Source organism: Myxocyprinus asiaticus, chromosome 37, assembly GCF_019703515.2.
Source record: "Myxocyprinus asiaticus isolate MX2 ecotype Aquarium Trade chromosome 37, UBuf_Myxa_2, whole genome shotgun sequence".
NCBI classification, from domain to species: Eukaryota; Metazoa; Chordata; class Actinopteri; order Cypriniformes; family Catostomidae; genus Myxocyprinus; species Myxocyprinus asiaticus.
In genome coordinates this window covers 17543942-17564394 of record NC_059380.1, presented here as the reverse complement: position 1 = coordinate 17564394, position 20453 = coordinate 17543942, and the positions used below count along the sequence as shown (strand labels likewise).

General features: G+C 38.7%; 1 protein-coding gene across 1 annotated transcript; it reads right to left on the bottom strand.

The window, feature by feature from the left end:
* Window positions 1–11078: 11078 nt before the first annotated feature.
* LOC127428144 (ATP synthase subunit beta, mitochondrial) lies at window positions 11079–18150 on the bottom strand. Its single transcript, XM_051676267.1, has 10 exons — window positions 17983–18150; window positions 17180–17353; window positions 16895–17069; window positions 13669–13790; window positions 13254–13438; window positions 12333–12491; window positions 12115–12237; window positions 11772–11984; window positions 11486–11687; window positions 11079–11339 (listed from the first exon to the last, which is right to left on the bottom strand). Exons 1-10 carry the CDS (start codon window positions 18086–18088, stop codon window positions 11242–11244), a joined length of 1557 nt encoding a protein of 518 aa, XP_051532227.1. The 5' UTR covers window positions 18089–18150; the 3' UTR covers window positions 11079–11241.
* Between the last annotated feature and the right edge of the window lie 2303 nt (window positions 18151–20453).

The window sequence follows — 20453 nt, the reverse complement described above, 5'->3', positions numbered from 1 at the left end:
GTGTTCAGTGTCGGTTAAGTTTGGCTCTGGGTAAGGTAAGTGTCCGGCAGGTTTATCCTGCCAGGCAGGGTGAATGACCCCTGAATACAAATACTGACACGAGATAACTGCCCCCCAAAAATCAATGTAACTATTCAGGCACATGTGCTCACAAGATATGAGGACTGTTATATTCATATTTTTACATTTATATTCAGCTAAAGGTTTAAGATTATAAGTAAGGGTTTTTTTTTTTTTTAAATAAGAGGTTTCTTGCAACTGGACTCAGACCCTTAAAAATGTACTAATGAATAAGAGGTCAAACACATTCAGATATTTTTCCAATAGTTTTTCCCATAATTTGGATCTTCACACTGATTTTTAAAAGGACCATCCAGCAAGATTGGCACTGGTCATGAAATGCAACCAATTTATGCCAAATAAGACATAATATTAATACATTCTGATTGACTGTACTCTGAAATGTTTCAGCTTTGAGACTCTTGGCAGATGTCTAAAGGTGACCAGATGCAGCTCAGAGAACTGTTTCTCAGATATTTTGTACTAGAGCGAGGTAAATGCTTGTTAGGTCATTCCCCTCACCAATGTTTCCATCCTGCAAGCCACCCCTTCATGTGCTACAAAAGGAAGGAACACGTTTAATAATCCTCCTGTGGGGGGGATTTTTGGCGGCCAAAAGTTTGGAATAATGTACAGATTTTGCTCTTATGGAAAGAAATTGGTACATTAATTCACCAAAGTGGCATTCAACTGAACAAATGTTTTAGTCAGGACATTAATAAGGTGAAAAATTACTATTACAATTTGAAAAAAAAAAAAAAAAAAAATTAGAACTTCTTAAACTACTTCAAAGAGTTCTCATCAAAAAATCCTCCACGTGCAACAATGACAGCTTTGCAGATACTTGGCATTCTAGCTGTCAGTTTGTCCAGATACTCAGGTGACATTTCACCCCACGCTTCCTGTAGCACTTGCCATAGATGTGACTGTCTTGTCGGGCACTTCTCACGCACCTTACAGTCTAGCTGATCCCACAAAAGCTCAATGGGGTTAAGATCCATAACACTCTTTTCCAATTATCTGTTGTCCAATATCTGTGTTTCTTTGCCCACTCTAACCTTTTCTTTTTGATTTTCTGTTTCAAAAGGGGCTTTTTCTTTGCAATTCTTCCCATAAGGCCTGCACCCCTGAGTCTTCTCTTTACTGTTGTTCATGAAACTGGTGTTGAGCGGGTAGAATTCAATGAAGCTGTCAGCTGAGGACATGTGAGGCATCTGTTTCTCAAACTAGAGACTCTGATGTACTTATCCTCTTGTTTAGTTGTACATCTGGCCTTCCACATCTCTTTCTGTACTTGTTAGAGCCAGTTGTCCTTTGTCTTTGAAGACTGTAGTGTACACCTTTGTATGAAATCTTCAGTTTTTTGGCAATTTCAAGCATTGTATAGCCTTCATTCCTCAAAAAAATGATTGACTGACACGTTTCTAGAGAAAGCTGTTTCTTTTTGCCATTTTTGACCTAATATTGATCTTAAGACATGCCAGTCTATAGCATACTGTGGCAACTCAAAACAAACACAAACACAATGTTAAGCTTCATTTAATGAACCAAACAGCTTTCAACTGTGTCTGATGTAATAGCAAGTGATTTTCTAGTACCAAATTAGCAATTTAGCATGATTACTCAAGGATAAGGTGTTGGAGTGACGGCTGCTGGAAATGGGGCCTGTCTAGATTTGATCAAAAATGAGTGTTTTCAAATAGTGATGGTGCTGTTTTTTACATCAGTAAAGTCTTGACTATACTTTGTGATCAGTTGAATGCCACTTTGGTGAATTAAAGTACCAATTTCCTTCTGAAACAGCAATACTGTATCTGTACATTATTCCAAACTTTTGGCTGCCAGTGTACTTTAATGTAAATAGTAAATAGATTCATAGTTACAAAAACATTTAAAATGACATGTTTTGTTATAATTACTGAAAGAAAGACTAAAGTAATGAGACATATATTTTTCTCATTTGTGGATAATTATTTATTTTTTTATATCAGTGTAAAATATTTTGTTGCCTATTTTATTGTGATGCAGTTGAATGTGCATGTGAGGACACGTGAGAAAAGCTACACAGAATTCCAAAAGACAGATTAACAATTATTAACACAGAGAACAGTTCACTCCTGTAGCGCCACCTCTCATTCCACACACAGAAAGACACCTCAACTCAGGTCAACGCTCCACATGTGCTTGACCTTAAAAACACAAAAACGAATTTCTTTATTTTCTTTTTAAATAAATATTCACATAAGTCAAACAATCATATATGGGAGTTTCTGACTGTCACTTACATGAAAAAAATAATAATCTGTGAAATTCAAGAGAGAGAGAATTAAAAAAATAAAAATAAAGGATCACAGGATCAGGAATAAAATAAAGGATAACATGAATCATTATGTTTTAAATAACTTTTGTACCAAATACTAAGGAATCTTTTAATTCATGTCAATTGCTCTGTATCTGTATCTGCAAAATCTGCCTCTGCTGAACTTCAGTTCTACCAAACTGTATGGAGCTTGTTTCCTCCGCAAAACACTTTGATAGGAGAAATAAAAAAGACACAATTTGGAAAATGGGTGACATACAGTATGAGTGCAGAGCTCTGAGAACTCGAGATTTCTCAGCTTAACTCTTTAATGCATACCTCGGGACTTTAGTGACCCGGGATCTCATTCCAACCCCTGTGCCTCATCCATTTTTTAAAAAAAAATTTTGGTGTTATGCTCATACCTCTTTAGAATTCCTCAAACTTTTTCTTCTGAATATTGTTAAATATATATATATATATATAATATTATTATAACAGCTTCATTACCAAAAGTGTATAGGACTATTAAAAACCCTAGGTAAGTTAATAGTGTCGCTTTTCTTGCACTTCCATAAATCAAGTTTTTATAATAATCTATATAAGTTTACTATTACAGGATATATATTTATTTGTTTATTACAAGACAAATTAATTATATTTTCATACAAATGACAACTATATCACGTTGATATTCTGTGACAATGGTGAATTATCAGTATTCCATATGCGTGTACTGTACATACATATTGTGCATGCTATTTATTACTCAAGGTGGCGCTGATGTTTCAGTGATTAACTTGATATACATTTGACATCGCTATTTGATAAAGAAACAACATGGAAGTAAACTATAGCAAGTACAGCACATGAACAGTATGATATGACTATTGTCATTTGGATGTACTACTGAAATTCTTTAAGTTGTGCATCTATTTACACTCAAAGTGCCTTAGAATACACATATGTGTAACTTTTGTGTAGCTTATGTGTATGTGTTAAGTGTAGCTCAATATGTATTTGACAGCCTGTTCCATATTATGAAATTTCAGTGTGGAAGTAATGAATCCTGTTCTACAGTGCATCCGGAAAGTATTCACAGCGCTTCACTTTTTCCACATTTTATGTTACAGCCTTATTCCAAAATTGATTAAATTCATTATTTTCCTCAAAATTCTACAAACAATACCCCATAATGACAATGTGAAAGAAGTTTGTTTGAAATCTTTGCAAATTTATAAAAAAAAATAATAATAATAAAATAAAAATAAAAAAAAATCACATGTACATAAGTATTCACAGCCTTTGCTCAATACTATGTTGAAGCACCTTTGGCACCAATTACAGCCTCAAGTCTTTTTGAGCATGATGCTACAAGCTTGGCACACGTATTTTGGGGCAGTTTCTCCCATTCTTCTTTGCAGGACCTCTCAAGCTCCATCAGGTTGGATGGGGAGCGTCGGTGCACAGCCATTTTCAGATCTCTCCAGAGATGTTCAATCGGGTTCAAGTCTGGGCTCCGGCTGGGCCACTCAAGGACATTCACAGAGTTGTCCCGGAGCCACTCCTTTGTTATCTTGGCTGTGTGCTTAGGGTCATTGTCCTGTTGGAAGATGAACCCTCGCCCCAGTCTGAGGTCCAGAGTGCTCTGGAGCAGGTTTTCATCAAGGATGTCTCTGTACATTGCTGCATTCATCTTTCCCTCGATCCTGACTAGTCTCCCAGTTCCTGCCGCTGAAAAACATCCCCACAGCATGATGCTGCCACCACCATGCTTCACTGTAGGGATGGTATTGGCCAGGTGATGAGCGGTTCCTCCAGACATGACACTTGCCATTCAGGCCAAAGAGTTCAATCTTTGTTTCTCATGGTCTGAGAGTCCTTCAGGTGCCTTTTGTCAAACTCCAGGCGGGCTGTCATGTGCCTTTTACTGAGGAGTGGCTTCCGTCTGGCCACTCTACCATACAGGCCTGATTGGTGGAGTGCTGCGGAGATGGTTGTTCTTCTGGAAGGTTCTCCTCTCTCCACAGAGAAATGTTGGAGCTCTGTCAGAGTGACCATCGGGTTCTTGGTCATCTCCCTGACTAAGGCCCTTCTCCCCCGATCGCTCAGTTTGGCCAGGCGGCCAGCTCTAGGAAGAGTCCTGGTGGTTCTAAACTTCTTCCATTTACGGATGATGGAGGCCACTGTGCTCATTGGGACCTTCAATGCTACAGAAATTTTTCTGTACCCTTCCCCAGATCTGTGCCTCGATACAATCCTGTCTCGGAGGTCTACAGACAATTCCTTGGACTTCATGGCTTGGTTTGTGCTCTGACATGCACTGTTAACTGTGGGACCTTATATAGACAGGTGTGTGCCTTTCCAAATCATGTCCAATCAACTGAATTTACCACAGGTGGACTCCAATCAAGTTGTAGAAATATCTCAAGGATGATCAGTGGAAACAGGATGCACCTGAGCTCAATTTTGAGTGTCATGGCAAAGGCTGTGAATACTTATGTACATGTGATTTTTTTTGCTTTTTATTTTTAATAAATTTGCAAAGATTTCAAACAAACTTCTTTCACATTGTCATTATGGGGTATTGTTTGTAGAATTTTGAGGAAAATAATGAATTTAATCCATTTTGGAATAAGGCTGTAACAACAAAATGTGGAAAAAGTGAAGCGCTGTGAATACTTTCCGGATGCACTGTATATTTGTTGCATCATCTCTTTTATATATGAAAAATAAAACATCAATATATATCAGAAAATATTCTATTCCATTATTTTCTAAATGTCTTGAAAATGTTTACAAAATTTGACACTATCTGGGAATTTTGAAGATCCATTAGTCATAGATATACATGCCGTGTTGCCAAAGAACCAAGTATGTAATAATGTTTGGTGAAACATCCCATGCATTTAAGGGTTAATTCATCTGCTGCTGTGGCTTGACTTTCAAGTCTGATGTTGAAATTATTTTTTCTTTATTTTATTTTTCTAGCTTTGCACTCTCTGCTGCCAAACATGTATTAACATTCTAAAATTCTTCAGTGTTTAATTCTGCATGTCATATGTAATTATACAGTGGTGGCCAAAAATATTGGCACCCTTGGTAAATATGAGCAAAGAAGGCTGTGAAAAAAATCAGCATTGTTTATTCTTTTGATCTTTCATTCAAAAAAACTTTAACTGAAGTAAAACAATTGAAAGAGGGAAAATAATCTAGTTTTTAAATAAACATTTTTCTCCAAAACATGTTGGCCACAATTATTGGCACCCCTAGAAATTCTTATGAGTAAAATATATCTGAAGTATATTCCCCTTCATATTTTAAATTTTTAAGTGCACCTGGGTGACTAGGAACATGAAATTGTACAACCATGATTTCCTGTTTCACAGGGGTATAAATATGAGATAACACACAGGGCAAATTCCCTTAATCATCAATCACAGTGGGTTACACTAAAGAATATAGTTCTGATGTGCGGCAAAAGTTGTTGAGCTCCACAAAATGGGAAGTGGCTATATGAAAATAGCCAAAGCATTGAAAATGCCCATTTCCACCATCAGGGTAATAATTAACAAGTTCCAATCAACTGGAGATCTTAAAAATCGGCCTGGAAAAGTGTCTATATTGTCTCCACGCACAGTGAGGATGGTTCAAGTGGCCAAAGAATCTCCAAGGATCACAGCTGGAGAACAACAAACTCAAGCATCTTCAGTTTGCCAGACACTATTGGAACTTCAAATGCGACCGGGTTCTATTATCAGATGAAACAAAAAAAGAGCTTTTTGGCAGCAAACACCAGAGATGGGTTTGGCACACACAGAGATGAAGAAGTACCCAATGCCCACAGCTAAATGTGGTGCTGGATCTTTAATGTTGTGGGGCTGTTTTTCTGCCAGAGGTCCTGGATATCTTGTTCGGATACATGGCATCACGGACTCTATCAAATACCAACAGATAAAAATTCTAAACCTGGCTGCCTCTGCCTGAAAGCTTACAATGGGCCCTGGTTGGATCTTCCACCAGGACAATGATTCAAAACAAACATCAAAATCAACACAAAAATGGTTCACTGACCACAAAATCAAGGTTCTGCCATGGCCATCCCAGTCCCCTGACCTGAACCCTATAGACAATTTGTGGGGTGAACTGAAGAGGAAAGACTTCCAACATGGACCTCTGAATTTGAAGGATCTGTAGAGATTCTGTATAGAGGAATGGTCTCAGATCCCTTGCCAGGTGTTCTCCAACCTCATTAGGCATTATAAGAGAAGATTCAGAGCTGTTATCTTGGCAAAGGGAAAAAGTATTGAATAAAAGGTGCCAATAATTATGGACAATGCGTTTTGGGGAAAAATATTTAATAATAATAATTCCTTACATTTATATAGCGCTTTTCTAGGCACTCAAAGCACTTTACATAGTATAGGGGGCTCTCCTCAACCACCACCAGTGTGCAGCATCCAACTAGATGATGTGACAGCAGCAATAGTGCACCAGAACACCCACCACACACTAGGGTTGGAGATTATTAGGGGTCCATGATAGATAAGGGCCAATGGAGGGAATTTGGCCAGGACAACAGGGTTATATCCCTACTCTTTACAAGAATTGCTCTGGGATTTTTAATGACCACAGAGAGTCAGGACCTCAGTTTAACATCTCTTCAGAAAGACTACACTTTTTTACAGTATAGTGTCCACATCACTATACTGGGGCATTAGGACCTACACAGACCACAGGGTGAGCACTCCCTGCTGGCCTCCCTAATACCACTTCCAGCAGCAACCTTAGTTTTCCCCAGGAGATCTCCCATCCAGGTACTGACCAGGCTCAACCCTGCTTAGCTTTAGTAGGCAACCAGGCAAGAGCTGCAGGATGATATGGCTGTTATATTTATTTAATAATGAGATATTTCCCCTGTTGCAGTTGTTTTACTTCAATTAAAGGTTAGATTTTTGTGATTTGTTTTTTATGAAAGATCAAAAGGATAAACAATGTAGATTTTTTTTTTTTCACAGACTTCTTTGCTCATATTTACCAAGGGTGCCAATATTTTTGGCCACCACTGTGCGTTAACTGTAATTTTGCTTGTAAAATCTAGTATGTATACAAAAATCAAGATTGTCAAATATTTCACAAGTTAAATGTCAAAAATCCTTTCCTACTGTTGCATGATTTATGAAACTCAGCCATATGTTCTCTGATTTGTTTTAATAGGTAAGGAAATACATTTTGAATGGTATTGGAGAAAACATTTTTTAAAAGCAGGGTCTACTTTTATCAGGCAAGTGCAAAATGTGATCTGCACAAAGCCCTAATTCTTCATCACGTAATTTTAAGACAATCATTGGTAAAACATTCCAGAACCCGTGACAACAGCTTTGGGATAGGATTGGAATAGGATTATTTATTATATTTGCATTGATTTGAGTGTGGATGCTTTATATATATATATATATACTGTATACACAAAGCATTTGCGTGGTGCCTAAATTTTAATTTCATATTAAGGAAACTTGTTTTCATTGTGTGGAAACGATGTTCACAACTGAAATAAGTTAACCCAACAAATTTTTGTTTTCAGTCTCATCTTCCCATCTGCATCTCTGACTACATGCTGCTCAAAGATGAACCAGACAAAAGTGTGGTGCAAAGATCTTTCAGACAATCAGCAATGTGGACAGCTGTGCCATTTTTGCAGTCTTTACACTTGCTAGTAGGATGTTTTTGGCACATGACTGGCCATTAAAAAAAATGTATTTACTATGTGAAATAATTACAGATATTCAATATCTGTAGAGGCACACATTGTTTGTGCATTTATGCTGTGCATTAGTCATCTTTATGAATACGTTCTAACTATAGTACAGCAACACTACATTCTAATGTTCTCTTTGAATCAATTTGACCTTGATTTTAAACATGCATTATAATCCAACTTAAATCTAAGCATGAGTTTTTGCAATGTAATCACCATTTACGTTTGAACCCAGCTTACCTCATCTTTGTAACAAAGTTAGTGCAGTATCATGTAAAAAAATAAAAAAAATAAAAAAAAATCCTATAACCATTTGTTCCAGAGACTAAAAAGTCAGGCAGCATGAATGATGTCCAAGTTTGTTACTTGCTGAAGGTGTCATTTCTCACTCATTTCAAAGCAAACCCACATCTTAAAACAAGGACATATTGGGAATTTCCTTCTAGTCATGGGTATTGATTGTGTGAAGATAAACATTTGATTTATGATTACCACAGTTCTCTCACAGGTCAAAAATGAATTACCACCTTGTAAAGCTTCCTTGCCTGGGTGGCTTTTGTAAGACTTCATAAAATAACAGACTACATTTAATAAGAACTACATAATGAATTGTCAAGTTAAAACACTATAGACACTTTCTGACTAGCAGGTGTTTACGTACACATATTGAAGAGAGTGGGGCTCAGATTGGAGCCATTATTTGTTTATTGTACTGAAAAGGTTTTTAAAGTGGCTAATCAAAATGGGGAAGCCAAGTTTTATGAGATTTCTTTAGCACAGACGTGGGGAACGTCAGGCCTCAGGGCCGTATTAGTCCCGCAAGACCATTTTACCTGGCTCAAGAGGTAATTTGAGATAAGTTTGAAAAGCAAAAAAATGGCCTTGATTCAATTAACTGTAAAACATATAAATAAAATAAAAAATAGAAAAAATGTAAATAATGCAAAATATTGTAAAATAGACAGACCTTTTAGTGTTTTTTCTTGGTGCGTGAGCACATAACAGAATGCATGCGTTAATTTCAACCCACAATCAGAAATTGCAAACAACTGTATAGCCTGCGAATAATTTCGTAAATACTCTAATGGTCCTTAATGGAAAAAAGGTTCCCAACCCCTGCGTGTTCATATTCCTAGATGCGATTCTGTGGAGTTGCAATTTGCTATTTTTTTGGTATTTTTCTTGAAAACTATCCAACCAATCCTTTCATGATAAAGATGAATGCTCTCAAATTTCAGATTTTTCACTAATTTCCCTGAAGGCTGTGTTCATTGTCAAACCATTTCTTGTCTTTGAATTCTTTAGGTAAGATATACAAATATTTACTATAAGACCTAGTTTACAAATCTTTACCACTTCAGGGCTCAACGCCAAGGAATTTTTTTCTTCTGGCCCGGTCGGGCCAGGGCTTCATATTTTTACTTGCCCTGACAAAATTTTCACTGGCCCTAATACAAAAATGAAACATGTCTGTTTTTATCATCATGGCTTTAAAATAATGTGTCTGAAGCTAAATATTTTTTTATATATACATCACGTTTTTAAGACAATTTCCCCAAAAATGTTGTTACATTTATAATTTGCAAGATGATTTATGCCTTATGTAACCCCATTTAAGAGCTTTACAGATATAAATTCATACATGCATCATTAACCTCAGCCATCCTGCCATTTTTAAGTGAAGAGTTCTGTGAAGCAAAGGATGGGTTTTCAGTCACCCGTTCAGTCATGCTGTCAACTTTTGGGCCATGTGTATTGTTCTCACAAGCAGGATCAATGACTTATTCACAGAGTTAAAGATTTGATTATTGGCTGAATATAGTAAAACATGAATTCCTGAGAGAGGAGACCTTGCCACTAAATCAATTTTGATGTGTAATATACAGTAGGTGGATATCAGGCCTAATCTACTGATTAGAGTGTGGATATAAACATAAAATTAGACAACCCAAACAAGACCAAAACTGACTGATACTCAAAGCACAGAAAGAAAATGCCTGTAGGCTACAGAAATGAGAAATGTAACAGGGGTGTTATGTCATTAAATAGTCATTTTCAGCCTGCAGCTGAACAGCTCTGAAAATAACAGTAGGCATAGTGATCTTGCTTTTCATATCAAATGCCATTATCATGTCGAATGAATGTTTACGCTTTGAAACATTACCTAAATGTACTGTATACTTAAATTTTGGATACTGAGCAGCGAATGATTTCCAGCCACGTGTATAACTGGGGTTTAACAATGTTCATTAAGTTTCATTCAGCGCTTCATCACTTAAGGCGAAATAATGAAAGAAAAAGTTTTTACTTGCGCTCTGTCCCTCTGAGAGTGCGCTTTCACGTTAAACAGCGTCTACACTGCAAGGAGAGAGATGAGAGAGATACACGGAGAGAGATAGACAGTCCAACAAAAATAAACTGTTGATTTCTTGTGTTCCAATGTGTGGATTACTCATATTCACCAAAATGTTAATTAAAAAATTTGGGAATATTACTGTGAATAATGTGCGGGGATCCTTAAAATGTAGCTCAAGACGTGCAATCCCACTATGAAATTCCTGAAGTGGGTTTTTTTTCCCCTGCTATTTTGGAGGAGTGAGGACAGTTCTAGTGGAGTGTGCTCGGTGTCTGCCCGCTCTCACGCAACGTCCAGTATATTATGTGCTCGCACATCTTTGCAAGCTAAATATAATCATGCTCTCTCATCTCTGAGTTCTCGGTTAGAAGACTTTGTTCGCTCCATGTATTTTTTGTACTCTCTCACTCGTTGTCTGCTAACACTAATGTTATACATGCAGCAAGTGACAGTTCTTGCAACTGGCCCGAACCTCTCTCACACTGGCCCCAGGCCATCCTTATTATTGAGCCCTGCACTTTCAGCTACTCCTAATTAAAGCCATAAAAAAATAATTAAAAAAAATGAATAGGTCAAGCAATCAAGAGAAACTGTTGACAATAAGACAGATTTTATTTCCATCTTTATTAATAATTGGAAACATTAAATAGAACTTTCAGGATGACCAGCGATACCATAAAGATACAATTTGTATTTGAATGTGACGTTACAAACCAAGTGTTCCTCCCTCTCATTCAGCCCGTCCCTTACACTTTAAAACAGACTCAATTACGAATGCTCCTCAGCCAGTTTCTCTGCCTTCTGGACGACCTCCTCGATGGGTCCCACCATGTAGAAGGCCTGCTCGGGCAATGCGTCGTACTCACCTAGGGAAAGAGAAAAGCACAATGAGCAACAATGAACGAAGGCAAGAAAGAGATCTAGACCATTATGTTATTATTACAAGTAAAACAGAGTAGATGCTAGATATTATAGAAATAAGACAAAACTGGAATATATGACCAAGACTTACCACCAAGAATAGCCTTGAAGCCTTTGATGGTGTCTTTTAGGGGCACCAGCTTGCCCAAGTGTCCAGTGAAGACCTCAGCGACCTGGAAGGGCTGGGACAGGAACCGCTGAATCTTACGGGCACGAGCCACAGTCAGCTTGTCCTCCTCAGACAACTCGTCCATACCCAGAATAGCAATGATATCCTGCAGGGACTTGTAGTCCTACAATAGACAAGTAAAATTATGGATTGTACTTCAAAAATTAGGAAAAGAACCTAGAGGAATCCCATATTCATTTTGGCTCACCTGGAGGATCTTCTGGACACCACGAGCTACGTCATAATGTTCAGATCCAACAATGTTGGGGTCCATGATACGGGAGGTGGAGTCCAGTGGGTCCACAGCGGGGTAGATACCCAGCTCGGCAATGGCTCGAGACAACACAGTGGTAGCATCCAAGTGAGCAAAAGTGGTAGCAGGGGCAGGATCAGTCAAGTCATCAGCAGGCACATAGATGGCCTATTAAAAGACGACAGCATTTTTATGTTGACCTTTGACATTTGATTGACACTGATGCAACCTTAGAGCAAACAGCATTACTAGTAAAGACAACAAGTATATGGGAGCTTGTTCAAAATTAAATATATACCTGCACAGATGTGATTGAGCCTTTCTTGGTTGTGGTAATTCTCTCCTGCATGGTACCCATGTCGGTGGCCAGAGTTGGCTGATAACCCACAGCAGAGGGGATACGGCCCAACAGGGCAGACACCTGCAGAACAGAATTGTAAAGGAACCAATTAAACCCTCAAAACAGATAAAGAAAAAAACAAAAATAAAAAACAGATTAGACTTGCAGTCACTTGCCTCTGATCCAGCCTGGGTGAAGCGGAAAATGTTGTCTATGAAGAGCAGCACGTCCTGTCCCTCCTGGTCACGGAAGTATTCGGCAACGGTCAGTCCAGTCAGAGCCACACGGGCACGGGCACCTGGAGGCTCGTTCATCTGTCCGTACACCAGCGCCACCTAATGGGAACAATAAGGACCTGATAACTTCCATTCCAAAAGGTTGAGTAATTTTATACTAGTATATTTTAAAGGAATAGTTCACCAAAAAATGTAAATCCTCTTATGCCATCCCAGATGTGTTTGACTTTCAACAAAGGTTTTTAGAGAAGTACCTCTGTTGGTCCATTCAATGCAAGTGAATGGTGGCCAGAACTTGAAAGCTCCAAAAAGCACATACAGGCAGCATAAAAGCAATCCATACAACTCCAGTGGTTAAATCAATATCTTCAGAAGCAATATGATAGGTGTGCGTAAGTCTTTTTATTTATTTTTTTACTATAAATTGCCCTCCCTGCCCAGCAGGTAGCAATATGAAGAATGAGAATTGCCAAAAACAAAATCAGAATGTCAAAGTGAAAGTGGAGATTGACAGTAATAAAGGACTTGAATATTGATAGTTTCTTACCCACATCTTTAATATCGCTTCTGAAGACAGATTTAATCACTGGAGTCAAATGGATTACATTTATGCTGCCTTTATTTCTGCCTATATAACTTGCATTGAATGGACCTAGGAAAAATCAAAAAATCTTTGTGTTCTGCAGAAGTCAAATCAGTCATACACATCTGGGATGATATGAGGGTGTAAATGATAGAGAACTTTAATTTTTTGGGGTGAACTACTCCTTTAAATGTGACTTAAGAATGAAGTACAACTTGGTACAAGTGTGTTTTATGAGTTTTAGCCTTAGGTAAATGGAAACTGCAGGTGTAAGTTACCTTTGAGGTGGTGTCCTTCAGGTTGATGACACCAGACTCAATCATCTCGTGGTAGAGATCATTTCCCTCACGGGTTCTTTCTCCCACACCAGCGAATACGGAGTAACCACCATGAGCCTTGGCCACATTGTTGATCAGCTCCATAATTAACACAGTCTTTCCCACACCAGCACCACCGAAAAGACCTAAAAAAAAAAAATTAGGGGGAAGGCGGTGCCACTAGTTAGTTTGTAGCCATGAGTGCTACAATCACCACAGATTTAGGAGTTCAGCAATAAAATGTTGAGTAGAGAACAACATCCCAACCCTTTATTAGACAAGGATACATAAGTCTTTCAGTTTGTGTATATTGTTGAAATGAACCATAATTTGTCAGAAATTTACAAATAGAAAAGACTACAGGTTGATTACGTACCGATTTTGCCACCCTTGGCATAAGGAGCCAGCAGGTCTACGACCTTGATTCCCGTCACCAGAATCTCCTGCTCAACACTCATGTCTGTGAATTCTGGGGCCTCAGCATGTATAGGAGCAGTCCTGAGAAAAAGATCACACTAGTCATTCACAATAGTACAGCAATAGTAACCGTTAAGTGCAAAGTATACTAGGGTTAAACGCAAATGCTAGGAGTCTACATAAAGGACACGTAGACACGCATTTTTCTAAGCATGCGTACTCTGAACTTGACTTGCCACGATATCATAATTTTCACACCGGTGCGGTGTTCATGTTCAAACCGACTAACACCATTTTTACCGCTGGTTGGATGCTAAGTGGTACAATGGGGTACTTTCCATTAAGCAATAGCCTACACAATAATGCAAGGCAGCTTGATTTCAAACGTTGAACTTTATTTTAACAAAAAATTCCAATTAAACTTAATTCCAATTAAATATCTGATCAACTTTTTGAAAGATGGCTTTTCAATAGTTGTGCAGCGCAACATCTCTTTGGGAACGAACCTACTTCATCCGTGCATTCTCTCTACTGGTCAGGTATTTCGTTGTCTGGGCAAATACATCACTTATTGTGGGTTGTTGCGGGTTTAATGTTGGTGTTTTATTACCCTTGATCCCAGGACCCAGTTTAGCTGCTTCGGAAGGGTAATGACTTTGTGTGTTAATAAATTTGTTTTGTTCCCTCTTAGGGCTGGGCGATATGCAAGAAATATGTTCAAGATATGTTCATTAAAAAAAAGAAAATATCTCACAATATCCAATTACATCAACCACTCAGCTGATCGGGATCGGCGAATATTCTTGCTTTAGTGATTTTGCATTGAAAATTTTATTCATTTATATAAAAAACAAAAAAATTTAAACCAAACACTGCTCGCTTTTTGGGGGTTTTCCACTGTGGATAGTACCTGGTACTTTTTTTAGTACCACCTCGGTCGAGGTGCCAAGCCGATACTAAATTTGACGTCAAAACCCTGCAGATCACTGATTGGTCAGAGAGAATCTATAAGCTAGATGGCCGGTTAGCTTACCCTCATGCGTCATCGAGCTAACACAGTGATGTCCTCGTCTGTGCTTTGGTGTATGATTTCCCAAACTCTCCTGTTTTTTTTAGAGGTATTTTGTCTTGCTGCCGTCAGCCTCTTTTGAAACAAAGTTTGTCGTCTTGCTGTGAAAAACAGCCACATGCCAAGAATCAAGAACACAATTCCTTCAATATCCTCCATTACTCCTTTGTTGTGTATTTGTGTCACGTTTAAGATGATGTCACGGCAGTAGAGGCGGCGCAACTATGACGATCAGCCTATAATCCCACCCACGTTGAGGCGGCACTAAACTGCAGTGGAAAAGCAAGCTCAGAAAAGTAAAGCGAGCAGTCAAGTCGAACCGTAACGTGCAGTGGAAAAATTCCATAAGACAAAATACACGTTAAAAATACATTCTCTGAAAAACCTAAATATCTTCTGCAGTGTTGTTTCTAAAACAAGATTAAGCAAATTGATCTTGTTTTAAGGAATTTTTGATATTTTTACAGGAAAACAATAAAAATATTATCATCAAGAATAAATGTTACATTTTGCCCTAATATCAAAAGGTCTGACTAGAAAAAAGAAATTATGATCCAACGTGAATTTTCTTGATAAAAAAATTTGATCGTGCCTGGTAACGTTCATGTAAAATGGCTAGAAATAGCATTTTAATTTAGCTTAAAGCTGACAATTTACACAAGGTTTATTTCTATTTCTGCTGCTCCAAACTTACTTCAAACTTACTTCTCTGTCTGCTCGTATGAATGTAACATCATAAGAAAGTGTTTCACCGCTGTTCAAATGCACTTTGGATCGCATCATATATATGTGATATAATAAAATCCAAAGTAATCTCTTCAGTAATCAAAATAATTTTTTAATGTAACTGTATTCTAATTACCAATTATTTAAACTGTAACTGTAGTGGAATACAATTACTTATATTTTGTATTTTAAATGCGTATTCCAGTTACATGTATTTCGTTACTCCCCAACCCTGTGTGTGTGTCATATATATATATATATATATATAAAAATCAAAGTGACCCTGCAGAGTTCTGCTCACAACAAACTGCTCTGTGTAAATAAAGCAAACTGAACTCAGAGCACCTCCTGAGCTGAGATGGTGAGGTCATTTGCAGCATTCACATAGACGATACTATTCTTGCAAAAAAAATTCAGAAGACTGAAACAAAGAAAGAGTGAAAACCCTTTACATGTATGTGTTCCACGAGACTGCTCACCTCTGAACAAACAGCGCTTCAGAAATGCACATAGATGGCTTTTCTGTCATCTGTTCTTAAAATAAAGTGTGTTTCTTCAAGTGCGTGTCTGTGTGTCTTACAGTTACCCACCATGCACACTATATTCACTACCTGCATTTAAACGTCTTCTGTCTGTGCACGAACTTTGCTGCCTGTGTAATTTGATACGTTGGTAAAGAATATCTGGCTTTCAATACGTTATCTAGGTTCATTTATCATGGGTCGCAAACTCTTCATTAGGCAACTATTCTTTATTTAAGGCTATTCTATTCATTAGGCTGTTGTATTGATATTGAATTTCCATTCATGTTTCCCCCTTTTACCTGGTATAAAATTTCACACCGGTGTTCTCCCTTGTACTGCGTAAAACCGGTAACACTGTACACTGTGGCAACCCTACTCTGAACGCAAAGAATGTGCATGCGCCTGGAATTATTTGCACTAATTAGTTGGTCCACAAGGTGGCAACACTAACAGTAGAGCCATTGCTGTCAAGAAGCGCTAGATGATGTAATCGCCTCTAAACAACAGGAGACGAAGGTGGAAACAACAACAGTGGATGTGCACGTCAAGAGCGTGTGTGAGGAGGTCAGGAGATACCTGCATTTGTACAACTCAAGTCTGAAGGAATTTAAGACATCTTTATTGGTCCAAACTCCAGAAGAGAAATAGTCCAGTGTCGCATGGATGTCATAGCGCACATGGGTTAAACAAAGTTCAATGAAGCATACTTTGAAATGCTAGCGTTCAACTGTACACAGACGCCAAGTATTCACGTCCAAACTTCGGGCTTTACAACTACACATCAGTTGGTATCTCAGAAGAGCAATGGTTTACTTTACAAATGGCTTAGTGATAATGATTTGACTTTTGCAAGATTGTGTACTCACTGTTTTGTAGAAATTGGTCCCCTCTCATCAATGGGCTCACCGATGACATTCATGATCCTGCCAAGTGTCTCAGGGCCCACAGGGATTCGGATAGGGGCACCAGTGTCAAGAACCTTCTGTCCACGCACTAGACCCTCTGTACCATCCATAGCAATGGTACGGACAGTGTTCTCCCCTATAGAAAAACACAGAGATGACCATTATTGCCATATCTATGCACAGTCCAAAGTTAAATCATGACTTTCAATTGTAAACGTTCAGAGACATGATTCAGCAAAGTGTTACCTAGATGCTGAGCCACCTCCAGGACTAGCCTGCTTTCACGACCGGCAACTTCCAGGGCATTGAGAATGGGGGGCAGATCCTCGTCGAACTGGACGTCCACGACGGCACCGATGACTGCGACGATACGCCCACTGGCGGCGGCGACTGCCGCGGCAGGAGCAGCATAATCCCTGCCTGAGGAACGAATACAGCTCGCTGAGTATCACAAGCAATTAGCACTTCAACCTTTGATCTGTTTGAAACTAATAAGTTAACCTTAAAGAAATATAAATAATGAAACTGGAAAGCTTTCAGGTTATATCACTAAATTGTTGTTTGAAAGATGACATGATCAGTCAAGAAAATTTGAATGAACAAACCAAGCAATGTTGCAGATAGTCATTACATGTTTGTATTTTAAGAGGATAAAGAATCATTTGTGAGCATAAACATTCTTAAAAGCTCCTTGCATTAACTTGTGATCTTATTCCACAAGTTTATCTGCACCATGACCTCGCGAGCTCAGAACACTGCTTTGCCTTTTCTCCATGACACATAAAGGTCATTGCTGTTTTATAAGGAAACGGAATTTCTTGTCATTGCTTAATTGAGAACATCGTTATAGTACTGCATTTCCATTACGAATCAGCTTGCATCTAGTCATTACGCCGAAAACAATAATTGAAAATAGTGATGTTAAAACTTCGCGGCCTGCTCGCGCTATCCGCATGCTGCCATTTAGCTGTCTCGCGCCGGTGGTGACGTTGCTGTCAGAAGAGTGGCGTTAAAACCAACGCTTTTAAAATCCAACGAACTCTACTTACGAGAAAACAATGCTGCTGGAGCTCCATTTAGAGCCTTCAGTGGGGTCACCCCGGGCTTGAGAGCCTGCAGAGCACCGGTGCAGCAGCGTCCCACTGCTCCTAACATTGTTAAAATGGCTGAAGGTAGAACGGGCAGAGGCTCGTTAGGTTGTATATAGTGCCGCTCGAGTTCAGTACTGCACATGCGTGTCAGACATGGCAATACTGGAACTGAGCGTCTGCGCATGCGTCAATGTTGAAGGACAGACACGGCTCTGGACTGGGCATCGTTTCAAATACAATTAACTGAGATAGCATGTGTGCTGTGTGTATACGTTGAACTTAAACATGACCTGGTGTGTTGTGGTCAAAGTATCTCGTTGGTTCAAATATAATATTGCATTTACATAATATGAAACGCAACGAATCAATGGCTATACCTTTGATAAGTATATTATACAGCAGAACACTTTTCTTTTAGATGGCTACAGGTGGTATTACTGTTTGGTTACTATATATTAATTAAAACAGGACATTCTTTTAAGTGCAAAAGATCTTATCACATAATATTCAATCAAAATCTTACGTTTTCTTAACTTCCATAGTGATATCAATGTCAGTGGCAATACCCAGCATGTTTTGCATGGCTGTGACCACTAGGTGTCGTTGTTGTATATACTGATAACTCAGCGTTGGCAAATTGGCATTAAGTTACAAAGGCTATATCAGTACATGTATGGGTGACAGTTGTTGACCAGTTGCTGTTTCCATCAAGAAACATATGTCTTAATGCAAAACAGATGATTAATATGCAGATTTGAGTACAATGTTGTGGTTATTGTAATGATGGTCCACTATGATGATCTTAGAAGAATAGAAACATACATTTCTCTGACTGCACCCAGCCCTTAAATAAGCTACTATACAGTTTTGGAATATCCTGTTAGTGTATACATGTACTGTATATTTAAATGGTATGTTGCATATCTTATCACACTTCCTGCTGACACCTATAAATTATCTGCCTTTGTAGATTAATGCTTTGAAGTGCAGGTCTCATTAAGGCTATTTAATGATGCTGAAAGATCAATTAATAGGCAGTGAACTGGAATGAAAGACACCTATGTGGCTGTGTGCATAAATGTACAATGTCCATACACCCCAGATAAAGGACCACATACTGTAAACTGTATATAGGCAAAAATCTCGACTAATTTGGTCATAAAAAGTAAGATTTTGGATGATGATTACATGATCAGAGGGTTAATTTGCTGTATCTTGCATGCTGTGTAGGTCTTCACAAGAATTCAATGCATTGTTTATTTATGGGGACTCGCTGACTTTGAATGAACTGTCAGAAAATGTACTGTACATATCTATAACTGATAAAACAAGATAAGTGTGATTAGAATGAATATTGTGGCTCGTACACACAATTTATTGAAGCTCCTGACCCATATCTGCATGATTTTATACATTACACTGCTGCCACACAATGGGCTGATTAAATAATCACATGAATAAGTAGATGTAAAGGTGTACCATATATTTTATGTAAGATTTTCCAGCATTACAATAACCAGCTGTAACAAAGATCAAGGAATAAAGAAGCAGGAGACGGCGAATCCAACTCAAAGGTAAATTTATTCTTCACACAAAAACACATTCGCTTGACTACATAACGGTAGAGCTTCACATAAACACTCAAACGATATATATGGTGTGACTGGCAGTGGCCAACACACTCGTAGCTTCAGCTGGGCTCTCTCCCCCTCACTCTGTGGTCTGGCCCATTTTATTACCCCTTCTCTCACTGCGAACAAAGAAACAGCAATTACCAGCAATTCATCTCAGGTGAAATCCCTTACCGCTTCCTCTCTCCCCAGACGAATGCTCGACCCCACCCTTGCCTCCACACCAACCAACAAATAATACCCTGTATTCCCCCCACCCCCCACTCCTGGTATGCCATAAGAAGAAGAAGAAAAAAGAAAAAAACATGGCACAGGACCAATACACGCAAACCTGCTGCAATCTGATTTGCCACAATCATCAGTAGATACATTAAAAGAAATTCCCAGTGCACCATTAGTAGTTATTGCCTACCGGTTCCCATATCAACAAAATATATGTCCCCAGCTATCCCATACCTATTTTTTTTCCATATGTAGCACATTATTGAATTCAGCTAACCACACGTAACATGATCATTTTCCAACCTCATTCTGATGCCGGTTTCACACATCCTCCATGATCGTGTCGTGAGCAAGGCGTGAGCGGCACATAAGCGGGGCGGTCGCATTGGACGTTCACATTGGCCGTGTCTCTTCCGCGAGAAACAACAATGCCTCTGCGCAGGAAATAAAGTTATCTATGAGGTCCTATGCCAAAATGTTTCTTTAATAAGGCCACTGTGATGAGGAGGAGGGTGTGGCCGGGCCGTGATGGAGCACGGCCGGTGCTGAATCGGCTGATCAGCGGGAGAGCGAGAT

Excerpts from the sequence above, each read along its gene's own strand:
- LOC127428144 (XM_051676267.1), bottom strand. The coding sequence starts at position 18,088 with ATGTTAGGAGCAGTGGGACGCTGCTGCACCGGTGCTCTGCAGGCTCTC. Across the intron at positions 13,791-16,894 it reads GGACCAATTTCTACAAAACA|GACTGCTCCTATACATGCTG; the intron begins GTGAGTACACAA and ends TCTTTTTCTCAG. Across the intron at positions 11,985-12,114 it reads GCTCAATCACATCTGTGCAG|GCCATCTATGTGCCTGCTGA; the intron begins GTATATATTTAA and ends GTCTTTTAATAG.